This window comes from Lotus japonicus, chromosome 4, assembly GCF_012489685.1.
Source record: "Lotus japonicus ecotype B-129 chromosome 4, LjGifu_v1.2".
Taxonomy (NCBI): domain Eukaryota; kingdom Viridiplantae; phylum Streptophyta; class Magnoliopsida; order Fabales; family Fabaceae; genus Lotus; species Lotus japonicus.
This window is the reverse complement of record NC_080044.1, coordinates 72,492,491-72,513,883: the sequence shown is the minus strand read 5'-3', so window position 1 is coordinate 72,513,883 and position 21,393 is coordinate 72,492,491. Positions and strand designations below refer to the sequence as shown.

General features: G+C 36.2%; 4 protein-coding genes and 1 non-coding gene across 6 annotated transcripts; 2 read left to right on the top strand and 3 right to left on the bottom strand.

Annotated features, from left to right (window-relative positions):
• Nucleotides 1–795: 795 nt before the first annotated feature.
• LOC130710707 (uncharacterized) lies at nucleotides 796–4,295 on the top strand. Of its 2 annotated transcripts, none has more exons than XM_057560058.1 (6): nucleotides 796–948; nucleotides 1,081–1,141; nucleotides 2,004–2,262; nucleotides 2,781–2,924; nucleotides 3,018–3,223; nucleotides 3,853–4,295. In XM_057560058.1, the coding sequence occupies exons 3-6, from the start codon at nucleotides 2,021–2,023 to the stop codon at nucleotides 4,011–4,013; spliced, it is 753 nt and encodes a 250-aa protein (XP_057416041.1). In that variant the 5' UTR covers nucleotides 796–948; nucleotides 1,081–1,141; nucleotides 2,004–2,020; the 3' UTR covers nucleotides 4,014–4,295. The 2 variants fall into 2 exon arrangements, with proteins under 2 accessions (XP_057416041.1, XP_057416040.1); XM_057560057.1 differs by having other exon boundaries at nucleotides 819–948; nucleotides 1,055–1,141.
• Nucleotides 4,289–10,499, bottom strand: LOC130710706 (acyl-CoA-binding domain-containing protein 4-like). The gene is made up of 16 exons (XM_057560056.1): nucleotides 9,978–10,499; nucleotides 9,815–9,893; nucleotides 9,582–9,746; nucleotides 8,912–8,989; nucleotides 8,687–8,791; nucleotides 7,977–8,043; nucleotides 7,841–7,902; nucleotides 7,424–7,563; nucleotides 7,189–7,315; nucleotides 6,946–7,060; nucleotides 6,604–6,692; nucleotides 5,955–6,038; nucleotides 5,503–5,844; nucleotides 4,920–5,399; nucleotides 4,765–4,824; nucleotides 4,289–4,589 (listed from the first exon to the last, which is right to left on the bottom strand). The coding sequence occupies exons 1-16, from the start codon at nucleotides 10,013–10,015 to the stop codon at nucleotides 4,503–4,505; spliced, it is 2,118 nt and encodes a 705-aa protein (XP_057416039.1). The 5' UTR covers nucleotides 10,016–10,499; the 3' UTR covers nucleotides 4,289–4,502.
• Nucleotides 10,500–12,538: 2,039 nt separating this feature from the next.
• On the top strand, nucleotides 12,539–14,916 carry LOC130716099 (pentatricopeptide repeat-containing protein At4g22760). Its single transcript, XM_057566292.1, has one exon. The coding sequence runs from the start codon at nucleotides 12,765–12,767 to the stop codon at nucleotides 14,502–14,504; it is 1,740 nt and encodes a 579-aa protein (XP_057422275.1). The 5' UTR covers nucleotides 12,539–12,764; the 3' UTR covers nucleotides 14,505–14,916.
• A 713-nt stretch (nucleotides 14,917–15,629) lies between these two features.
• Nucleotides 15,630–21,298, bottom strand: LOC130714255 (probable serine/threonine-protein phosphatase 2A regulatory subunit B'' subunit TON2). Its single transcript, XM_057564148.1, has 12 exons — nucleotides 21,012–21,298; nucleotides 20,739–20,830; nucleotides 20,041–20,103; nucleotides 19,856–19,954; nucleotides 19,475–19,633; nucleotides 19,248–19,319; nucleotides 18,712–18,844; nucleotides 17,961–18,025; nucleotides 17,624–17,699; nucleotides 17,081–17,182; nucleotides 16,587–16,779; nucleotides 15,630–16,099 (listed from the first exon to the last, which is right to left on the bottom strand). Exons 1-12 carry the CDS (start codon nucleotides 21,139–21,141, stop codon nucleotides 15,865–15,867), a joined length of 1,419 nt encoding a protein of 472 aa, XP_057420131.1. The 5' UTR covers nucleotides 21,142–21,298; the 3' UTR covers nucleotides 15,630–15,864.
• On the bottom strand, nucleotides 16,354–16,475 carry LOC130716410 (small nucleolar RNA snoR104). The gene has a single exon (XR_009012024.1). It is a non-coding gene; the product is annotated as a small nucleolar RNA snoR104 (small nucleolar RNA).
• Nucleotides 21,299–21,393: the final 95 nt, after the last annotated feature.

The window sequence follows — 21,393 nt, the reverse complement described above, 5'->3', positions numbered from 1 at the left end:
ATCATATGTTAGAAAATATTTGTAAAGAAACCTTATAGGTATCAACCATATGTTTTGGGCTTTACTTTTTGTTGTTTTTGTTTTCAAAAGTGAAAACACGAAATATGCAAGCCAAACAAGCCATTGGTTTATCGACATAATATGGATGAAAGTCCAAAAGTGCAAACGACGTTAGACACGTCACATTTGAGACCAAAATTGCGATTTCCAAAAATTTAGGGAGCTCATATGCACAATTGTATTAGCGGGGAACCAAAACTTCAATTATACCATAAAAATATAAAAACTAAAAAGAGAGGGGTTAACTATGTTTTTAGTCCATTTAAAATAGGTGTTTATTAAATTTGGTTCCTCCAAAAAAGTTTCATAATTTTTAGTTCTCAATATTAATGAAATAGGTGAAATTAATTCTTGTGGTAGATTTTATGGCAGTTTAAACCGCCACTAAAATGCATAAAAGTCGTCACAAAAGTAACAGAGAGCTGGGTACGCGGGCCGGCCCGCCCTTCGTAGGCTCTTAGTTAAGCGGTCCTGCGGGCCGACCCACAAACTTTGGCCTCTCTTACCCCTTCGTCTGCCCCGATAGGTCCGCACCGCACTAGCCCGCTCCGTGTAGGCCCGTAGTTAAGCGGTCCTCTATTTTCCTGACTTTAGCCTGCACTAGTCCGCGGGCCGGCCCACGAACTTCGGCCCACTTACCCAGCTCGGCAAGGATTAACTTCATATATTTGACTAAAAGTTACAAATTTTGTATTATAGGGACCAAAACCAAATCACCCCCTATTTTACAAGTACTAAAAACATATTTAAGCCAAATAAAAAACGGTATAATAATAATTTTTCCCGTGGAATTGCCTCCTTCATCTACAACAGCGCACAAATCGCCTCTTTCCGGAATCGTTTCTTCCTTCCCAGAATCGTTCGCTTGCGATTCTCAGATAGAAACGGGTAACAAATCAATCATGTTGCCATTTTCTCTGTTATTGATTTTGTTTCATTTTCTAAAAAGTTGAATTTCTAACATTGTTACGATCCCTGCGGTTGTGATTCTCAGATCTCATTGTTGTTGTCTGAATTCAGATTTCTGAAGGTGTTGTGTATAGTTACCCGATTGCGTTCTTCGCTCTGATTACCTCTGAAGGTACCTCATTCTCTCCTTAACCCATTGATTCCTTTGGCATTTTCATTTGCAATGGTTTGTTGAGTTTCGATCACACTGTTTTTATCTATGTCACCCAATTTAGGGGAAAAAATCTGAACTACCCATTAGCCTCTGGTGTTAGTTACCATACACAATGTTTATAGATTGAGATGTAAGGTTATCTGCTATGATTGATTCATGATGATGTATTGCAGAATTGCCTGCTAAAACACACTAAAGTTTTTCAATCTATACCTTAATCAGCATCAATGTGTTCTTTTCATTTTACCATACTCTACATAGATCATGTTGTTGCCGAACGGATTGGGAAATTTCATTTGCCAAATCCTGATTTGAGTTCATTTTCATGGTATCAGTTCCTGCTGTGTTTCTATGCATCAACTTACTGAATGATTCATAATCATATCACAATGTTAATAACAACAATGGTTTTGTACTTTATACTTCAATGTTAAATTGTTAATTCACACAACAGTGTTAAGTTTATAATTAGTTAAGAGTAACACTAGAATTAGAGTGGAATATAATTTATGGTCAAATTTAAATGTAAATTTTTTTGAAAAATATTTAAGTAGTAAAAAGCAGTTCACTCAAATTATTAACTTTATCTTCCTTCATTTTTCCATCTACCCCATTAATTTTCTGATTAACTATTGAGACACTCTTTCCCCCCTACAAAACTAGTCTCTTTTAATGTAACAATGTGCGATCCAAGCTCCTTTTCTTTTTCTTTGTTTCATTTTTAATTCTGGAGCTTGCATTTTTGGGAGTGAATTGCTTTGTGTGTCTATGGAAGATGTAGGAGAAGATTTTTGATCAAAATAAGATTTTGTGAATGCAGAAGAACAAGAGTGAAAAATGGCAGATTATCACTTTGTGTACAAGGATTTAGAAGGAGCCTCCACTCAGTGGGATGACATTCAGAGAAAGCTTGGCAATCTGCCACCAAAGCAACCTGTTTTCAAGCCCCCATCTTTCACGCCTGCCCCCGATTCTGACACCCTCCCCAAAGACAAAGATTGGCTTGATTCCAAAACCCAAGATGAACTTGAAGACCTCGAAGATGATCTCGATGATGATCGTTTCCTTGAAGAATACAGGTTCTCATGCTCTCTCTCTCTCTCAAATTCTGTTATTTTTTCCTTCAACGAATAATGGGGTCTTTCATGAATTTGAAAGCCAAATTTCCTTTTTTTTGTGGGTTGTTTTTGTTTGCCCTGAAGATGATAGAAAATGAATGAAAATAATCTTTTTGTGTCTCTATTTTTTTCTGAGGGATTTTGCTTCATTTTGGGTACTCATGATTGTCTTAGATTCATATAGTTGTTTATTTCCCTAGTTTCTAAATAGTTTTGACTGTTAATTATGGTGAATTTTAGATTCTAGGAAGTGAAGTGGTTTTTTATAAGTTTCAGATTTTATGGTCAATAAATGTCTACAATATATTCATCCTCTTGTTATGTGGAGTTTGTGACCAGTTCATTCTTAATTAAATGAGTTATGCGATTAGGATGGAGTAAGCAAAAGTCATTTCTACTGTTCTACATGCTCTACGATTAGTTGCCTTTGTTTATTTTCAATTCTACATATTCTCATTTGAGACATTTTGCTGTGATAGGAAGAAGAGGCTAGCTGAGATACAGGAGGCAGCTAAAGTTTTGAGGTTTGGATCTGTGACCCCCATTTCAGGATCTGACTTTATTCGAGAAGTTTCCCAGGCTCCATCTGATGTATGGGTGGTTGTTGTCCTTTACAAAGAAGGGTATACTTTAACAATTGCTTTGTCATCCCAATTTTATTTAAAGTAAGTGTTTGTGTTTCTCGTGCTTAAGTCTGTTGTGCTTCTGTTTAACAGGATTCCTGAATGTGATCTTATGATGCAAAGCGTTGAAGAACTGTCTGCAAGATATCCTGTGACAAAATTTGTCAAGATAATATCCACTGATTGCATTCCTAACTACCCAGATCGTAATCTTCCCACTTTATTGGTGTACAACAATGGAGCAGTCAAAGGAAATTATGTTGGTTTGCATAGTTTTGGGCGGCGATGCACTCCTGAAGGTATTTATGTCTCAGGATGCCACATTGTTTCTGTTCTCTTACTTTGATCGGGGTCATTTGTTATCTTTCTGTACCTTTTCTCTATGTATGAAAGGCAGTGTATGCTAATTATGTCATGCTACAATATTCTTAGCATCTGTGTTTAACTGTTTATGTTGGGACTGGGAGAAAGGGTGGAGCCTCCACACCTCAAAATTATAGTTTACTTTGACATTTCCTTCATAGAAATAGGGCCTAGCTTTCTGACAAGTTTCTAGCGAGAAGTGATGCGTTTTAGGATGATGATTGTGATATCTGTCTAGTATAATTGATTATTTAATTTTTTTTTCTTCTATACAATTTTGACAACCTTGTAGTTTGCTCAATACAATACTGTACCTGGAAAATTTTGTTTCACCGCTAGTAGCATTCGTGTGTCTTGACATCCCATCCCATGCATATATAGAAAAGCATGTAATGTAACCAGGTCTTTGCAGCTCTGCCAGTAAAACTTGTAGGTGTTTCAGGTTTTCCAGTAAATAATACCTTTCTAATACTTTTACTTTATCTTTTAGTTTCTAATGTTTTTCTAAATATATTTTTTATTTAATGAATCTACCTACGTCACATTGAATGTTTTGGAATACCAGGTGTTGCATTAGTACTTTGCCAATCAGATCCTGTACTTAATGATGGTCAGAGTGGAAATGAGCAATCAAGAGAAGCTGTCATTGAAGAAGTTCGCAAGAGGTTTATAGAGAAAGTTGTTCTTGATCATGAAGAGCGGGATGATGATTCCTCAAGCGATTAACATTGTTGCTTGTCTTTGTTGTTTTTTTTGGGTACATTGTATTTAAGTAAAATGTTTCCTTTCGATGAAGTAAAGTTATACATATGTGGGATTTTGTTCATTCCACGACTTTGCTTCTCTTCCCTTTTATCCCCCCTTCCTAGTTTCTTGTAGTTGCTCTTATGTAGTGGGATAAGATTCGGTTGTTGTTGTGATCTCTTTTAAGTAAAAATGTACAAGTCTGATGTATGAGTGCTCATAGAAACAGAATATATTAATTCAAGTTTGCATTCGCATTGTGCCTTTGAGATTTGTTCAGATTATTAATAATTAACCACCATTCCAGATTTATACTCAAGATGTACATTTACACCACTCATGCATCTTGATATGACAAAACTGCAGAAAAAAAGTAATTCCATGGGGATTCACTGATTCAAATATACAAATACAATGTACAGATTGATTTTTTTTTTCCGACGTGTTTTGACTTTTGAGAGCCTATCCACTTCATTGCACATGGTGAAATGGTTTCCTGGGTGTAGATGCTCGATTTTCCATAGATTGCAATCTCTGTTTGAGATGAAATACTTCATACTGCAAACACCAAACAAAGAAAGTGATGACAACATGTTTAACAAGAAACTAAATGAAATGACACATTATCACTTTCTAGACTTCTCAATTTGAACAACATATTTGGAGTTTGACATGTATAACCAAGAAAGTTATATACTTCCTCAAGATATCAGCTCTGGCCAAAGATATGTACCTGAAGTTGGAATGCCCGAGCTCTTTCTCCTGCAATAACTCCCCTTGTAGAATGCAATTCCTACAACAAATTTTAATCAGCAAACAATAACAACACATACAAGAACCCAGTTGCTTCCATGAAAATGAAATGATGTGGAGTGTAATGTAATGTACCTTCTGTGTATCATCTAAAACAGCCTTGAGGAAGGCCACATCATGCTCGAGCCGAACGTTATCAGAGTGGACAATGTTTGATAGGTTGTTGGCCTCTTCTTGGGAAAACTCTAGACTTCCAAGCTTCTCTCTAAGCGATTCCATTTCCTTCAGTGTGTCAGCCATTTTTTTCTCCATTTCCTGTCTGCTTTTAAGAACAGATGCTATGCTTTTCTCTGCGGCTTCTCGGCTAGCCAAAGAAGCTGCCAGTTGCCCCTCCAGAATCCCATTTTTCCTTATTAGCTCAGCCACTTTGCTTTCATAATAATGGTAAATATTTGAGGTAGAAGACAGAGATCCTGGTTTATTGTTCTCAGGAAATGACACACTATCACTTTCTAGAGTTTCATTCAAAATTCCAGATACCAACACCTGTTGTTCCTCCATATTGATCTTCATCTGTTTGCCATTGTCACTTTCATGTGTTCTGTGATCAGCTGCCTGAAATGTATCACAAATTAAGCAGCTCATTACCGGTATTGATATGCAGTCCATGCAAACATGGAATGTAATTGAATTAAATTTTGATATAAAAATGTCATACCCGAGGGAAATGACTTTCATCTGAGTTCTTGTCCATCTTGGCATTTGTATTGTATTCTTCACTGTGATCAAATTGCTTACATAGGGGGATGTTGGAGGGGGTAAAATGGGGATCTGAAACCAGGGATTCTGATAAAGATTTCCTACCAGAACCGTGTTCAATTGCAGATGCTAGATTTTGTCTAGCGACAGAGTCAACTAAACGTTGAGAACAATCATTAAGTTGAGACGCCAATCTAGTGGATGATGAATGTTTTTCTAGTATTATGGATGCTGGACCTTTACTGGGCGTCGATCGTCTTCTCAGTGCTGACTCATTCTTTTCCATTATCAATACTTCAACCTATCAGGTCAAGAGCAAACTAAACAGTTAAATTCAACAAGTTCATGCTGGATAATTGATTCAATCTGGATAATTAAACTCAATCATCAAGTTCATGCTTTTTGTCAAACCTGATTTGATGGCTCTTTCTTGGATCCACCAAATGCAACTAGAAAGTCCTTATCCTTGTGCTGTACAAGTACTAGGCTGAAACCCTGATAATTCAACAGATCTTATAAATATGCTTTTAAATGATCATGAACAAAGCAGGGTCATACGTTTCCCAAATATATATATATATATATATATATATATATAATTGATTCAATCTAAATTTCCATAATTAAGAAATGAGGAGTGAATATCAAAGCCAGAGATTTCAACAAGGTTAAACATATAGAATGATGGATAAGATTTAACCACTAGACATGGTAGGAAAAATTCAGAGTTATTTCCATCACCTAGATGCCAAAAATGTAAAAGGCTATATGACATGGTGGTCTTGAGAATTTCAGAGATTATTTCGATCACAAAAGGCTCATTAGTCATTATAGCCCATTAAGAAAAATCAATGCTAATTAATCATAGCTAATGAAGAAGCAATAAATATGTTAACCAAAAGGTATCTTGCAAGACTCAAGAATAATTTTCCAATGAAAGAGAATCTTCGTATTATAAATAATTATTATTTATAAATAATCTATTAATTAAATAAAAACAGAAAACACATGTAGCACCAAATGAGGCAATTAGGTGGCAGTACATGAATGATGGACACACCTTGTTGGCAGTGATAGAAGATGGAGGTGAAGCAATTGCAACAGACCATTCATTTTTTACAATATCATATATCAGTGTCTCTCCATGTCCTGGAAAATGTAGGGGAAGAAAGGCATATTTAACAAGAAATGAGCCAAATTTATAAAATAAGTGTGAAATAGGAAGGGGGGAAATGATAAGAGGCAAGAGGAAACCAGGTGGTATTATGCAGTAATCACAGAATTAGACAGTTCAGGATTGGTCTAAATTATTTCTCTGAATTTTAAGCATAGAAGTTGGAATTACAAAAATAGTTGTAAGCTTAATATCATGAACAAATGCTTCTTCAATTGTAAAACATACGCTTTTTCCTGCTTCCACCCCCTGTAATATACCATTTAGTACCATATAGGACTCCACAACAACCAGCTCTAGGTGATGGATGGAAACCTCGTATCTTAACTCTTGACCATGCCATCTGAAGAAACATAAATTTCACCAAATATTACAGTGCATGAAGATTTAATCTGCGCCTTGGAGAAACCAAGCAGTTTCACAGCATACCATTGCAGTACAGACAAATGTGAACCTACAGAGCCCACTCACCGTTTCAAAGTCAAGTGAATATAAATCATTAGAGGTCCTGGATTTTGATGATCCTCCAAATATATAAAGAACTTTATCATCATAAAGAGCTGCTACATGGTTGAATCTTGGAGAAGGTGCTGTTCCCCTGCAAGCAATATAATTTCAAAAGTAATGTATGATGATTCAGAACAGACAATCACATCTATGTCCAACCTTTTCTATTCAAATATTCCATGTTGTATTAATCACTTACTTGTAGTGAAGTGGAAGCCATGTCATGGACTTGAGATCAAACATGTGTAGATCATTTAGTTTCCTCCCTTTAACATCTTCACCCCCAAACAATATTAAAGCACAGCTTGCCTTAACAACACTGTGACCACTGCGAGCAACCTACCAAGAACAAACTCTTCGGTAAGACTGGCCTATTTCTTTGATATAAAGCTTCAGATGTCAAAAATCAACAGAGATTTTGTTTAAAGAAAAATATAGTGAAGTAAGATATGTTAGTTCTAGTAATGTGACATTGTAGAATTTATTTCTATATTATTTCTCTGCAACTGTTTAGGGGCTGTTGACTTCCTGATAATTTTACTAGTAAGAACTCAGATGTAATGTGACAATTACATCCTTGTCAAGGGTATCATAGTTATGAAATGAAAATTCCTACCGGTATGTCTCCCTTTGCTTCCATGAGTGACCAGCACTCTGTCTCTGTATCAAATGCCCATACTACAAACACCAAAGAGATAATCAGAACAACTTCATCACATGAACTATTACATGCCAATAATGAGAAACTGAACCTGAAATTCTGTCACTTCCTGGGTCTGTTTTCCCTCCAATGAGGAGTGCCCTTTTCCCACAGGAAACCTGGCCAAATCATCAACAGATATAAGAGAACTGAGAGCAGGCACTAATCAAATTAACATCAACAATTAATTTCAAATAAAAGGCCATTCGTTGCAAAACCCTTGATTAGGAGAACTGCTTTTCTTCGCTAGCAAGTTTCTGTCTGCTACCCTAAACTACATTCCTAGCGTTTTCCACTTTTCCTTCACTTCTTCAATATAGAAAATAATGTCTTTCCTTTAAAATAAAACTCTTATAACCCTGCTATGCTTCGGTAAGCTTCATATTCAAGCTTTGAAGCCCTAAAATTTCTATATCTTATACAATTAATTTGGGGTGTGGCTTCCTGTGATGAACAACATGGTCATGCAATAAAATGAGGTTGATCGCATCGTTAAGGAGGACGTTTGTGGCAGCCGGGATTTACTGATGAATAGTGTGCTTGCACACATAATGGTGGGTGTGTGCAGGGTTTTCAACTACTTTGAGAAATTTAATTTCATGAACTCTGCATCCTGAGAGACATGTTATACCTGTGTTTCCCAATGAAGAATGCAAAACAAGATAAACAAACAGAAAGAAGAGCTTATTCGAAGGAACACAAAAATAAACACATAATTAGAATGCTAGTGCAGAGAACATGTTGCTGGTGGGATATGTTTACCAAACTATGACCCTTGCATGCTGGAATCTTCAGTGGCAGACTGCTTGGAGACAAGTAAAGCTTTGAAGACACTGTGGCCCATGAAAATCTGTCAAAATTTAGCACCTGACAGTAAAAAATAATTAGCACGCAGATCATTTTTTTGAGAAGAAGAAGCAATGACCAAGTAACCAGTTGGTGTGAATGCTCGTATTCTTAGCAACAAACAATGTCTCTCACTCATACCTGCACGTCATCTAACAATCCATTTCCAGATTCTCCGCCAACCACTATCATTTTATTCCCAATGACAGCTGCTGCATGCTATTCACAATGAACAATAAAAGCTTAGTCCTTTGCACTTAATTGCCATCGTAGATGAGCACCAACATAAAATACTCCCTATTTTCTTATTTATACATAATCTAAAAGCTTTTTCATGTCCATAAATATATATATATATATATCACTTAAAAATATCTACGAAGCGTTAAATAATTTTTTTAAGTTACCATTAACATTTAATGGTCCATATTCACCCATCTAAATAGTCTTAACCAAGATATTCCCTCAGCTGAGCTGTGAGACTAATCATTAGCCATAAGGACAACGCACTAAACGGTAGTGGGTGGGCTGGCCAATGGATTTTTTCCATTCACAAGGGACGGGAATCGTACCCCCGAGCACTTGCTTAAGGGATGATGTGCTGAATCACTACGCCAACCCACTTGGTTACTCATCTAATATTTACCTTTAGTTCCAATGGGGGTAATCAGAAAAAAAATAACAATTTTTATAAATTTGAGACTATTAACTAATCTTAACTAACTTTCTTATTCAATGACTTCTAAATAGCAACTGAGCAACAAAACAGAAAAAAAAGAAAAAAATAATGATAACAGTAGAGTTTACAGACATTGAATCTAGGAGTGGGTTTATCCCCTGCAATTGACAACACCATCCAGTTCTCTGAGCTGCCTGATGCACTGCTACTTATCTCAGGGGCAGCAGCAGCAGCAGCTGAAGAGTGGCAATCAATCTCATCAGAATGGCCACTTGAACCTGCATCACCTTCTCCTCCCTGAAACAATCTCAAAATCTCAGTGACTGTTGCACCAATTCCACAAGGAAAGAAGCTGAAATGCTTACATTGGAATTTGCATTTCTTTTGAGATGCCTTACAGGGCTGCTAGTTCCCTGAGTGCCATCAGAAAGCTGAACCTTCAACCTAACAAATCACCCTCACACACTTTAACCCCAATTTGCAACTCATAAGCATAAGATTGAAGAAGTCAAAGAAAGAAACTTTTACCTGCCAAGTTTCATGCGGCGACGAGAGAAGCCAAACATTTTCAGAGAAAAAAGGAATCACCTTTATCTGAAGAATGCTACCAAGATTGATTTTTTACTTGGAAACTAACCCTAAAACTAAAACCCCAGAAAGGGAAGAAGCAACATTGTGACAGGTTCCTGAAAGAGTTGATTTTTCATATGGAGAATGCTACCAAGATTGGTTTTTTACTTGTGCCCAGAAAAGGGTACTACTCAGATTGAGGACCTGAAAGTAAAAAATGGCAGAAAAAGGGATGGTGAAAGAAAGAACACTCACTCACTCACCCTGAGCTGAACCAGACCCCCCAACCCATCCCATAAGACAAAAAGAGAAACGAGTGTGATCTGATTTGTTTAGAGAGAATGGTCACAAAATTAATGAATGTAGTAATAAACAATGATAGTAATTAAGCATGAGCTGGAAATGGTGAAGTGAAACAGAGAGAGAGAAAGACATAAAAGAGACAGAGAGGATGAAAGTGTGAGATGATGTGAGTGTCATTGTTGTCATGTCATTGTTTCTTTCCGCATATACAGGATTATGTTGGATATGGCCTTTAGTGTAGCAACTTGTAATAATAAACACTACTTAATTTGATTATAACCATGTAATTAGTGTTATGTGTGACAGTTTAATACTTTAATTCATTCTGTTTTACAGTTTTACTATACTATTGTTTTCATCACATAATCCTTTGAGATAGATTTATTGTTAAAAGATTAATCAGTAATTTCAGGGTTTGAGGGTGAGTGAGGGGTGTGATGTCTCGGGACTTGGGTTGAGGAAAGGGATAGAGCTTATCATCACAAGGTTTGTGGGGCCGAAAAAGGCAGTAGTAGAAGACAAATGTGGATACTCATTGCCAAAAGATTCGTAATCTAATTATGTGGAGGTTTATGTGTAGGTGTTCTATGATTAGTGCTGTCATCACACCAAAAACAACAAACAAATATGAACAAAGGTGTCCTTTTTTTTCTTCATAAAAGCTTGAGTTTAACTCAAGTTACCATTACATATTTACAGGTTAGAATATGCTTTAGAGATGAAACCTTGTAAATCATCTACCAACACAATTTGCACATTAACAGCAAGAACTAAATACACAATTTTTCTCAGAAATAATTTATTTATCCTTACTATTGAGCCAACATATTTTTGCAAGGTGTCCTCTCTTTGGTTGAAGAATACAGTGTCCTTTCTTAGTTGAAGAATATTTGCAATTGAAAGTGCTTCAACTTGCAAGCAGAACACAAAAAAGGAATTAATGTTGCACTTTTTATTTTAGGTCGGTGACCATAGGGTTCATATATTTAATAGTTGAATAGGACAACTTTATAAATAAAATAAAATTGAATATAATGAATTAGAAATAATATTATAGAATTATTTAAAAAAAATATTAGATAGAATTAAGTAAAAGTACTTTTAAATTTAACTACAATGAAAAAAATCCATTTCTTCTTTGCTTAATAACTTTCTATAAAGAATTTAATGTAGATGCACCGATAATCTAAATAATTATTATTAAATAAATATAATTTAAATCTCCCTAGTAATTTACTTATGAATAGAAAATATTTTTTCCATCCACATTCTACACCTATCTTTAGAAGAGATAAGAATATAAGAGAGAAATATAAAAGATAATATGATTAAAAAAAGATAAAATGTGAAAAATGGTTGGAAATATGATGACAAGAAAAATAAGTACAAATATATAAATTGCATGGGTAGGGATGGCAATGGGTCTTGGACCCATAGGGTACCCGCAAAAAATACCCACTATGGGTAGGGTAAAAACCCGCTAAATGGGTATGGGGTTGGATATGAGTAATTACCCGCAAAAAATAATGGGTATGGGGCGGGTTGGGTACTATAGGTATGAGTACTATAGTACCCAACCCGCCCCATACCCGCACACACATATTATTATTATTATTATTATTATTATTATTATTATTATTTTTTTAGTATTATATGAACAAATCAACTTAACCTATAGCTTTCAAACTTAATTATTTTAAAAAATAAGTGACTATTTAAAGTATTCATAATCATTGCTAATTTACTCTCACTTATTTTTAAAATTAGGAAGTTAATAACCTACAACTTTAGGACTATATTATAAATTCAAAATTAAAAATTAAGTTATATTTTTCTTGATTATTCGTTCTAAAAAAATATATTCTTAGTTGAATGATTTTATTTGTTACGTAGATAATCTTTTGTATTTATATTAGTGTTTTTTATTTAAAAAGTTAGTTGTATTTTTTGTTTTCTATTAACAAAAATAGTGAAAAATATATTTTGGTTAGCTAAATTGCGGGTAATGGGCACGGGTACGGGCATATAGGTACCCAGAGGGTACGGAGACGGGCATTCAAGTTGCTACCCACGCGGGTATGGGGACGGGTACGGGTAATTTTTTAAAACGCGCGTTTGGGGATGGGTATTATAGTACCCAGACCCTACCCATTGCCATCCTTATGCATGGGAATAATCCAGCTTCTATAACCTTTCAAGTGTGCATCATATGAAAAATTGTTACATGGGAGGATTCATTCTCTATACAACAACAACCATGATCAAGTGAAATGTCAACAATTGCTCTGATAAATTGCTGTTGGATATCAGTGTTTGTTGAGAGCTTCTAGTCAAAGGGATTGTGAGGAAGCAAAGCAAGGATAAAAAACAATACAAGCATTTCAGCTTGGGTATGCATTCAAGTTTCATTTCTTTAAGAAAACAGGAAACTAAAAAGCTTAAATGGTAGCTACCAAATTGACAACCTTGATGAAAAAATGTTCAACTCTGAACCATGCAAAACAAATCCATGCCCACATCTTGATCAATGGTCTTCACCACTTGGAACCTCTTTTCATCCATCACATTCTTCTCTGGGATGTCAACAACTACAAAGCTCTGTCACACTATGTCCACTCAATTCTTCACCACCTGCACAATCCAGATTCCTTCTCATGGGGTTGTGTGATCCGGTTCTTCTCTCAAAAGGGTCAATTCATTGAAGCTGTTTCTCTCTATGTTCAAATGCAGAGGATGGGGCTGTGTCCAACTTCACATGCTATATCCTCTGCTCTCAAGTCATGTGCTAGGATTCAGGATAAGTTAGGTGGTGTATCAATTCATGGGCAAGTTCATGTTTTGGGATATGATACTTGTGTTTATGTGCAAACAGCCCTTCTTGATTTGTATTCAAAGATGGGTGATGTGGGGACTGCACGGAAGGTGTTCGATGAAATGGCGGAGAAAAATGTGGTTTCTTGGAATTCTCTGTTATCTGGGTATCTAAAAGCAGGTGACTTAGATGAGGCTCAACATCTTTTTGATAAGATTCCTGGGAAGGATGTTATATCTTGGAACTCTATGATCTCTGGATATTCTAAAGCAGGAAACATGGATCAGGCCAACTCTTTGTTTCAGAAAATGCCGGAGAGAAACCTGGCCTCCTGGAATACAATGATTGCTGGTTACATTGACTCTGGAAGCATATTGTCAGCAAGAGAAGTTTTTGATGCAATGCCGAAGCGAAACAGTGTCTCTTTGATAACAATGATTGCAGGGTATTCAAAGAGTGGGGATGTTGACTCTGCTCATAAGCTCTTTGACCAGATGGATGAGAAAGATTTGCTTTCATATAATGCTATGATAGCTTGTTATGCTCAAAATAGCAAACCCAAGGAAGCTCTTGAACTATTTAATTACATGCTTAAACCTGAAATCAATGTACATCCAGATAAGATGACTTTGGCTAGTGTCATATCAGCATGTTCACAATTGGGGGATCTTGAACATTGGCGCTGGATTGAGTCACACATCAATGACTTTGGAGTTGTTTTAGATGATCATTTGGCTACTGCTTTAGTTGACTTGTATGCGAAGTCTGGAAGCATAGACAAGGCATATGAGCTTTTCCATGGCCTTAGGAAGAGGGACTTGGTTGCATATTCTGCGATGATCTACGGATTTGGAATCAATGGAAGGGCATCTGATGCAATCAAGTTATTTGAACAGATGCTTGGAGAGAATATTGGCCCTAATTTAGTCACCTACACTGGAATTCTAACTGCCTACAATCATGCTGGATTGGTTGAAGAAGGTTACTGGTGCTTTAACTCGATGAAGGACAATGGACTTGTGCCTTTAGTTGATCACTATGGAATCATGGTTGATCTCTTAGGCAGGGCTGGATGGCTGGATGAAGCATATGAGCTCATAATCAATATGCCAACGCAACCAAATGCTGATGTTTGGGGAGCTCTGCTACTTGCCTGCAGATTACACAACAATGTGGAGCTTGGGGAAATAGCTGTCCAGCATTGCATTAAGCTGGAGAGTGATACAGTCGGTTATTATTCTCTTCTTTCTAGCATTTATGCTAATTTAGGAAGATGGGATGATGCCAAGAAGTTGAGAATGGGTGTCAAGGGAAAAAATGTCATCAAGACACCAGGATGTAGTTGGACACAACGTGTATCACTCAACTAATTTAATGTATGTTTGGATTTTTGTTGAATTCTACTTGAGTCAATGTGGCAAAATCTTGTTTCTCCGTGGATGCAAACGGGAAACTAAACAGACACTTAATTCCTCCATGATTGGGGAAATGAGGCACATGATAGCTATGACTTGGGCTTGTATTGCTTCTGCTTTCAATATGCACAAGGCATCTTTTCAGGGATGGAGCAGTGGCCATGATAAGGTGATTGGAGATGGTGAGTTAGGTAGTCTGGCCAGTGATTCAGGTCATGATTGTCCAATGTGTTTGAAGGCTGTGCAGCTCTTGGTACCCTTTCTTCCGCAACCACTTCTTACCTTTTCACTCACTCTGATGTAGATCAAGCATGCCTTCATCCTCAACTTGTGAATACACATACAGGAAATATAAGTGATTATTAAACAGACTAATTCAGACAAGTGTTACTCTTGGAGTACATAGATCCCAGTTCATGTATATTTGAATTCTTACAGGAATTGGGATTGGGGTTTTTACAGGATTTGAGGTACCCCCATTCCTATAACATCTTTTTCATCTTCACCTTTTGAGTAAATTCATAATATAACATACCGGTTGGCAATGTCAAATACATTTGAACACGATACATGCTTTGATATGATGCTGATTTTCACTTTCCCTTTGATTTCCTCCCTCTATGGCTGAAATATACATGACTGGTACAAATCAAGGGGATGAAATGCTAATCATTCAGAGTTTGTATTGGTACCACTGGCTTAGTGATAGTATTGGGAGCAGACTAAATGTGGGTTTGGTTCCACGTTATTTTGACTCAAACTCAGGTTGGATAAGTTGTAAAATGTAGCCTTTGGTGAACATCCACGTCCACGGTCCATCTTGACACTTACAGCCTCATAGGTATTAGGAGGGCCTAGCGTCCACTGGACAAGACTACTTCAAAATATGAGTTTGTTCGTATAATCTGTAAGGCTTATTGTTATCAAAGCACTTATAACCAATGATTTATGCGTTTAATTTGTATTTACTCCGATCACAAATTTAGATTATTTTAGTCAATTTTGTCATTTTATTTTATTCTTTAATTCTCCTTGAAGTCAAAACTCAAGGCAAACGAAGAAGGTATTGAACATCAATCAGCACAGATAATAAAACAATATTATTAATTTATATCCAATCATAACAAGCATTAGCATTAATAAGTTTAAGTTCGAACCTCGAATCGAACCAATGGTAAGATACACTTTTTTTGGTGATTTGTCAGTTAATATGCTGATAAACACAACTAATTTCACACTACACACATGATAGGTTACATCTTGTGAGGATTTAGGTTGATTGACAGCCGTTTTCTGCTAGCATCTCCCGGACCAGTTATTCTTCCTCCGGTTCTTCTTCCTGGAGAAGATTTTCTCTGTTGTCATGAGCCCAGAAACCACGCACATCTATGAGCATGCTGGCTACTGTTCCTCCCTGCTTGCAGGCTAATAGATCAGCCAATGTTATCTTGAGAGGATCTGCTGGCTTAACCATGTCCCAGATTTCATCACGTACATCTTCAATACAAAGTTCATAGTTGCCACCCTCAATCCACTTATGGTGTACATCTCTGTTTTTTTACATTAAAAAACACTAGTTAGTGAGACATAATAATGTCAAATTATAAGATTACTATGGCGCTGTTTGGATACTAGTTAACATCAGTGTTAACATATGTCAGCACTCACTTCGAGACAAAGTGAATGAAACTTCTCTTCTTGATTGGGATGAAAGTCCATTTACATAGCACTTAATTGGTATCCAAACACTAATCAAATTGTTAGTTCAGAGGCATTGAAAACTCCTAGGGTTCTATCGTCTAAGTAATGTCACTGTCTATTTGAGACTTGTAGGACTTGCTCAAGCACTACAAGCAGGAAAACAACAGTTTTTTTTTTCTATAGGAAGACTGTATCAGGTAACATCTCAGCATATGGATGCTCCCTTCTATTCTTCCAATAATTGTATTCACTTGTTTAGAAAACAAACACTAATCAAAAGATAGGGGTAAATACTAAATACCAATAGGTAGGTGTATCAACAGCATGATAGTTTACCTGAAAAGGGAGTGAATGTCAGCTGTTGTAAGGTAACCCCTTCCTTGAAGATCAAGGCACCGAAACAAGTATGTCATGCCTTCTGGGGTGTCTTTGTTTTCTAAAGCCAGAACAAAGTCCAAGAAACTCTCAAAATCCATTTCTCGGGAATTCCCGCCACCAGTCTTTCCACGGCGAACATGTTCATCATATACTGCAGGGAGCACATTTACTTATTTATTCTTATTTAAACGGAGGGGAAAGGCAATGAATATCAAACTATAATTCTATAAATGACAAATTACACTACACACTTTCCTAAACTAGCCTGAAATGATGTTGCAATCCAGCAGTCAAACTATATCACAGTAGAAGTAGAACAGAGAACATACAATAACAGTAACCATGGCTTTATTATGACCATGGACAGTTAGGAAAGTAGCACTTTGGAATGCACAAAATATGTTGACTAGCCAAAAGATACACCATAACAGAAAAATGGTAATAATTTATACCTCTCTCAATAAAAATCTCAGTTAGGGTCCCATCTGCATATTCTCGTAGCTCCTGCTTGCTTAATGTCCCATTTGCATCTTTATCAAGGGCAAGAAACATGTCTACAGAAAAATTAAGGACACACAAACTGATGAGAAATAGTTTAATCTATACTTCAAGTCATCATGAAATTGAGGGCTGTTGACGTACAGTGAAAGGAACTGGACTGGATTAAACAGAATGAAAAGGAGAAACTATAGTATTTAAATAAAACTACTGATATCAGTGTTGTACCAGCAATGCTGTAAACGGATTTAAGAGAACTATATGAAGGGAAAAAAAAATAACAGCAATATTTGAGAGCTCCTGAACTCTCTAATTAGAAAAAATAAATAAAAAGATAACATGAACACATCGTTAGTAGAAAGTGAAGTATTTATTTAATGAGAAAACACCAAACGCCACACATCCAATCGTATTACAATCAGGCAAAGATGGAAGTAAAGTGAACCAGAACCAGGAGGTAAATGAGTCTTGAAACCTGAACTATGTAAGATACCTACCACATATTCGTTGAGCAGAAGTCAAAGAGAACCAATTTTCAGCTTGTTCTGTGTCTGTAACTTCTTCTTCGCTTTCCTGAAATACAAAACAGCATACTCAGCATAGAGCTACAAGTCAAAGCCAATAAAGAGACACACCAAAATACAGTTCATAGTTAATTTAAAAATAAAGCAAAAAAGGTCGTGTGCGGTGAATAATGTGTAAAAAGATAAGCACCAGGAAATCCTAGATAAGAGGAACCGACCAGAGAGAGAGAGAGAGAGAGAGAGAGAGAGAGAGATGAATATCATGATATTTGGTTTTAACGATATTAAGAAAACTTCTTATATAATCTACCTGGTGAAGCTCCATTAGTTCCTGGAGACAATTACTAAGCAACACTTTCTTGATGCAAGCTTTTCCTGCAAGGTCAAAAAAAAAAGTAATTATTAGACTTAGATAATACTAGATGGGTAAAAATATTCTGCATCAGCTGAAAGTTGAATCAGGCAAATGTGCATCAAGAACTTTTATTTGATGAAATCCTGTAAGATGGGACAGGGCCTTCTACAAGAAAGTATTTAGGGAGTTCATGTTTCATTAAGGTTTCATTTTTTCTCATGATTGCAGCATATGTAAGATTTTGAACGTAAAAAAAACTAATGTTGACTAGATGATCCAGTAATATTGCAGTTGCAAATATGTTTAGGTACTTGGATTTTCGCGTCTGAAGATTTATTCATGTCTGAAGATTTATTAGCTTTCTGGTGTCATTCGGATTATATATTTCTAGATGAATATTAACTAATATAAATGTGAGTTGTGACAATTTATGAATTACCACGAAAACATTGACAAGTAGTAATTTATATAATCAGTCCTCAATTTCCCTAAGTTTTTTATTAAAAAATAGAGAACGTGTTTTCTTGGAAAACTGCAATATGGATTATACTCCATTTGGTTTTACTTCAATAAATTTCTATTTAATTATTTTAAAACTTAAGGGAAGTAAAACATATCTTTTGTTGTGATAAACAGGTCCAAATAGAGGATAATATGACCATAAAACAGGACGAAACTATCAGTTATGAGAATCAGCCATGCAAACCTCGTCTATGAGGATCACAAAAGAAGAAGAATTTGTGTGCAGCAATACGACAATACATTTGAACAAAGGCTGATGGCATATCACGTAATTGTGCCAAGTTGGGAATAAGACCTCGTATATAGGCCTCCATTTCCTGAAAAGCAATGGAAAATATAAATGAGAAACTGTTTAAACACAGTTTGCTTCCCAGCTTCATATTGAGCACACTAAGGAAAATAATCCAAATGATTGAATTCTCAAAAAAATCTAAAGGAGCGAGAAAGGTAGTAACTAACAGTCAAATTAAGGTTGGGACGTAAGCACTATATATATGCCCATAAAATATAGGCTATATAGCCATAATAACGAGTGAAACACATGATACCATTCCATACAAGATAGTTGGTTAGGTGAAATGTTGCTATGCGAGGAATTAGTAATTATAAAATTCCATCAAAGGAGCGACTATTTTCTATAAATATGTATAATACAATGAACAGAGACACCAAACTATAAATTTAAACAATTGGAAGCTTAATCGAAACAGCAATCCATACATGTGGCTGAAGGAAACCATCAGAATCCTCATCGAGCTCACTCATATCAATCCTAGCCTGTGTAAGTGAAACCTGCACAACCATAATCATTAGGTAGCTGCTAAACATTTGATAGATTCATCACGTTCAAGATGCAAGCAAGCAAAACACAGCCACATGTTTAAATATGTATTCAGGAGAACTAAACAGCAATATCACTAAATAGTAAAAATTGGTAGGTGACCTACCGTACGCATCACATAGAGGTAAAAGGGTAGAATGGCAATTCTTCCCTGCTCATCTTTCTCAAACTTCATGAAGTTTGAAGGACTAAAGAAGCGTCGGCATTTAGGACCTATTTGCTCAGTACATACAGAGGCAATGTGGCAAAAGTCTTCATAATTCATCTGTAAGAAAAATTTGAAGGATGCATCAGGATGCAGTGAAAATAGAGTAGAGCTAAAAAAGACAAGCAACAACTAAAAGAAAGCATCATCCATAATAAACAAATTGCAAGGAAGAAACCTTAGCGGTGTCATATTCTTAATTAGATGAACAGTATGAACTTTGTATCACCTATTTAACATGAAATAAGCAATTGAGATGAACACATAGTGAAAGTGGTTAACCTTTTCTGCACCAGTTGCATCATCAATCACACAGTTTTCCCTTAAGCACACCCACATTGCATCCAAATCATCAGCATTCAGCAAAAGATCTGATTGTTTCTGTTGAATGTACGAGAAATCTCATCAATTGAGAGAAATATGTTAGGTACATATAACCAACAAAGGGGTAAGCCAGAAAATGGAACCTTTAGAAAACGATACTTTGCCAATCTCTGAACTCTATGACTTATTGATCCTTCTTCAGGTTTCTGGATGAAGATGAGGCCTAAATCAATATTCAAATTACAGACCGAACTTGAAGTGTCTTGCATGAATGCCAAAGAAATCCAATTCCAGAGTTCAAACATTTATAAAACTATCCTATACAATCCATTACAATGGACAAAATGACCCATAGAGATATACAACATGTAACAATCTGCTCTAGATATTAGGGCACATGTTCAAGTACAACTATATGGCATTAGCAGTTATCTAATTCAAATTCAATCAAGCAAATACAGTCAATCTGCGTGTTATTGCTTTTGAAAGGGACTTGATGGACCGGCAGCAGGTACTTAAACTAATTAGAACAGGCATATTCATTCATACAGAAACACTGAGAAGAAATACAAAGGCCACATAAAAGTGCACATCCTTGTAGAAACTAAAATAAGCTAAATTTTATAGATCACCAAGTCTTCAACGCAGTGCTGTGCCTTCATGAGTCCACCAACACTAATTCTAATGAACAAGTCTAGCATAAGAAATAACAAAACTTCATGGTAATGGATGAAAGGCTCAGGAAATACAATACAGTGAAGGATGCTAAAAATTGACCCTACCCTTAATAAGTGGATGAAACATACCAAAATCAGTATGAACAAGCAATGCTTTCACATACCTTCTTGTAGAAACTTGGAATTGTACTGGCTTCAGCGCTTTTCTTCTGCTTTTCCTTAAAAATGTCAAGCAAAATTCTCTTTGTTTCAAGCTCTACAAATTGAAGTAAAAAAACAAAATGGGGTTGTCAAGTTCCGCAAATTACAGTTCCACCATGCAATGAAGCATTCAACTTTGAAAGAATCATTTTCAGAATTAGGGCAAATTGCAAATAGTAAATGGTAACAAAATCGAATCTCAAAGCTTCAGAAAGAGAGAGGGAGGGGATACGAACCCATCAAGGCTTCGGAGCCGAGGCCGGCACCGGATCCGATGAAACGGCGGAGATTGCGGGCCCACGGCATGGAGGAAGCCGGTGGGATTTTCCTCAGGGAAGCATCTTGAGTTTCGCCGTCGCTGTACATGGCCGTAGTGGGTGTGAGTAAGGATCTCTAAGACTCCAAGTTGATGGTTTCACCACGTTACTCAGTTTTGATCCGATCTTGTAACCAGACATGAAAAATATGCAACCTTTTACTCCAACATGTCTCTTTTCCTTCTACCTATACCTATGCAATATCTTATCTTAATCTTAACCTTAATCTAAAACAAATGTTTTGTTTCACTTGGAGTAATGTCACATGTGGTTTTTATTTTATTTTAATTTTGTTTGAGTT

Bases quoted from the DNA above. Each gene is read 5' to 3' on its own strand.
- LOC130710707 (XM_057560058.1), top strand. From the start codon at position 2,021: ATGGCAGATTATCACTTTGTGTACAAGGATTTAGAAGGAGCCTCCACT. The intron at 2,263-2,780 runs GTTCTCATGCTC...TTGCTGTGATAG, and splicing joins CGTTTCCTTGAAGAATACAG to GAAGAAGAGGCTAGCTGAGA. The intron at 2,925-3,017 runs GTATACTTTAAC...TCTGTTTAACAG, and splicing joins GTTGTCCTTTACAAAGAAGG to GATTCCTGAATGTGATCTTA.
- LOC130716099 (XM_057566292.1), top strand. From the start codon at position 12,765: ATGGTAGCTACCAAATTGACAACCTTGATGAAAAAATGTTCAACTCTG.
- LOC130714255 (XM_057564148.1), bottom strand. From the start codon at position 21,141: ATGTACAGCGACGGCGAAACTCAAGATGCTTCCCTGAGGAAAATCCCA. The intron at 19,955-20,040 runs GTTCCATTTTCT...TACATTCAACAG, and splicing joins CAAAGTATCGTTTTCTAAAG to AAACAATCAGATCTTTTGCT. The intron at 19,320-19,474 runs GTAGGTCACCTA...ATGGTTGTGCAG, and splicing joins ACCTCTATGTGATGCGTACG to GTTTCACTTACACAGGCTAG.
- LOC130710706 (XM_057560056.1), bottom strand. From the start codon at position 10,015: ATGTTTGGCTTCTCTCGTCGCCGCATGAAACTTGGCAG. The intron at 8,792-8,911 runs GTATGAGTGAGA...TTTTACTGTCAG, and splicing joins GATTGTTAGATGACGTGCAG to GTGCTAAATTTTGACAGATT. The intron at 6,693-6,945 runs GTATGTTTTACA...TACATTTTCCAG, and splicing joins GGGTGGAAGCAGGAAAAAGC to GACATGGAGAGACACTGATA.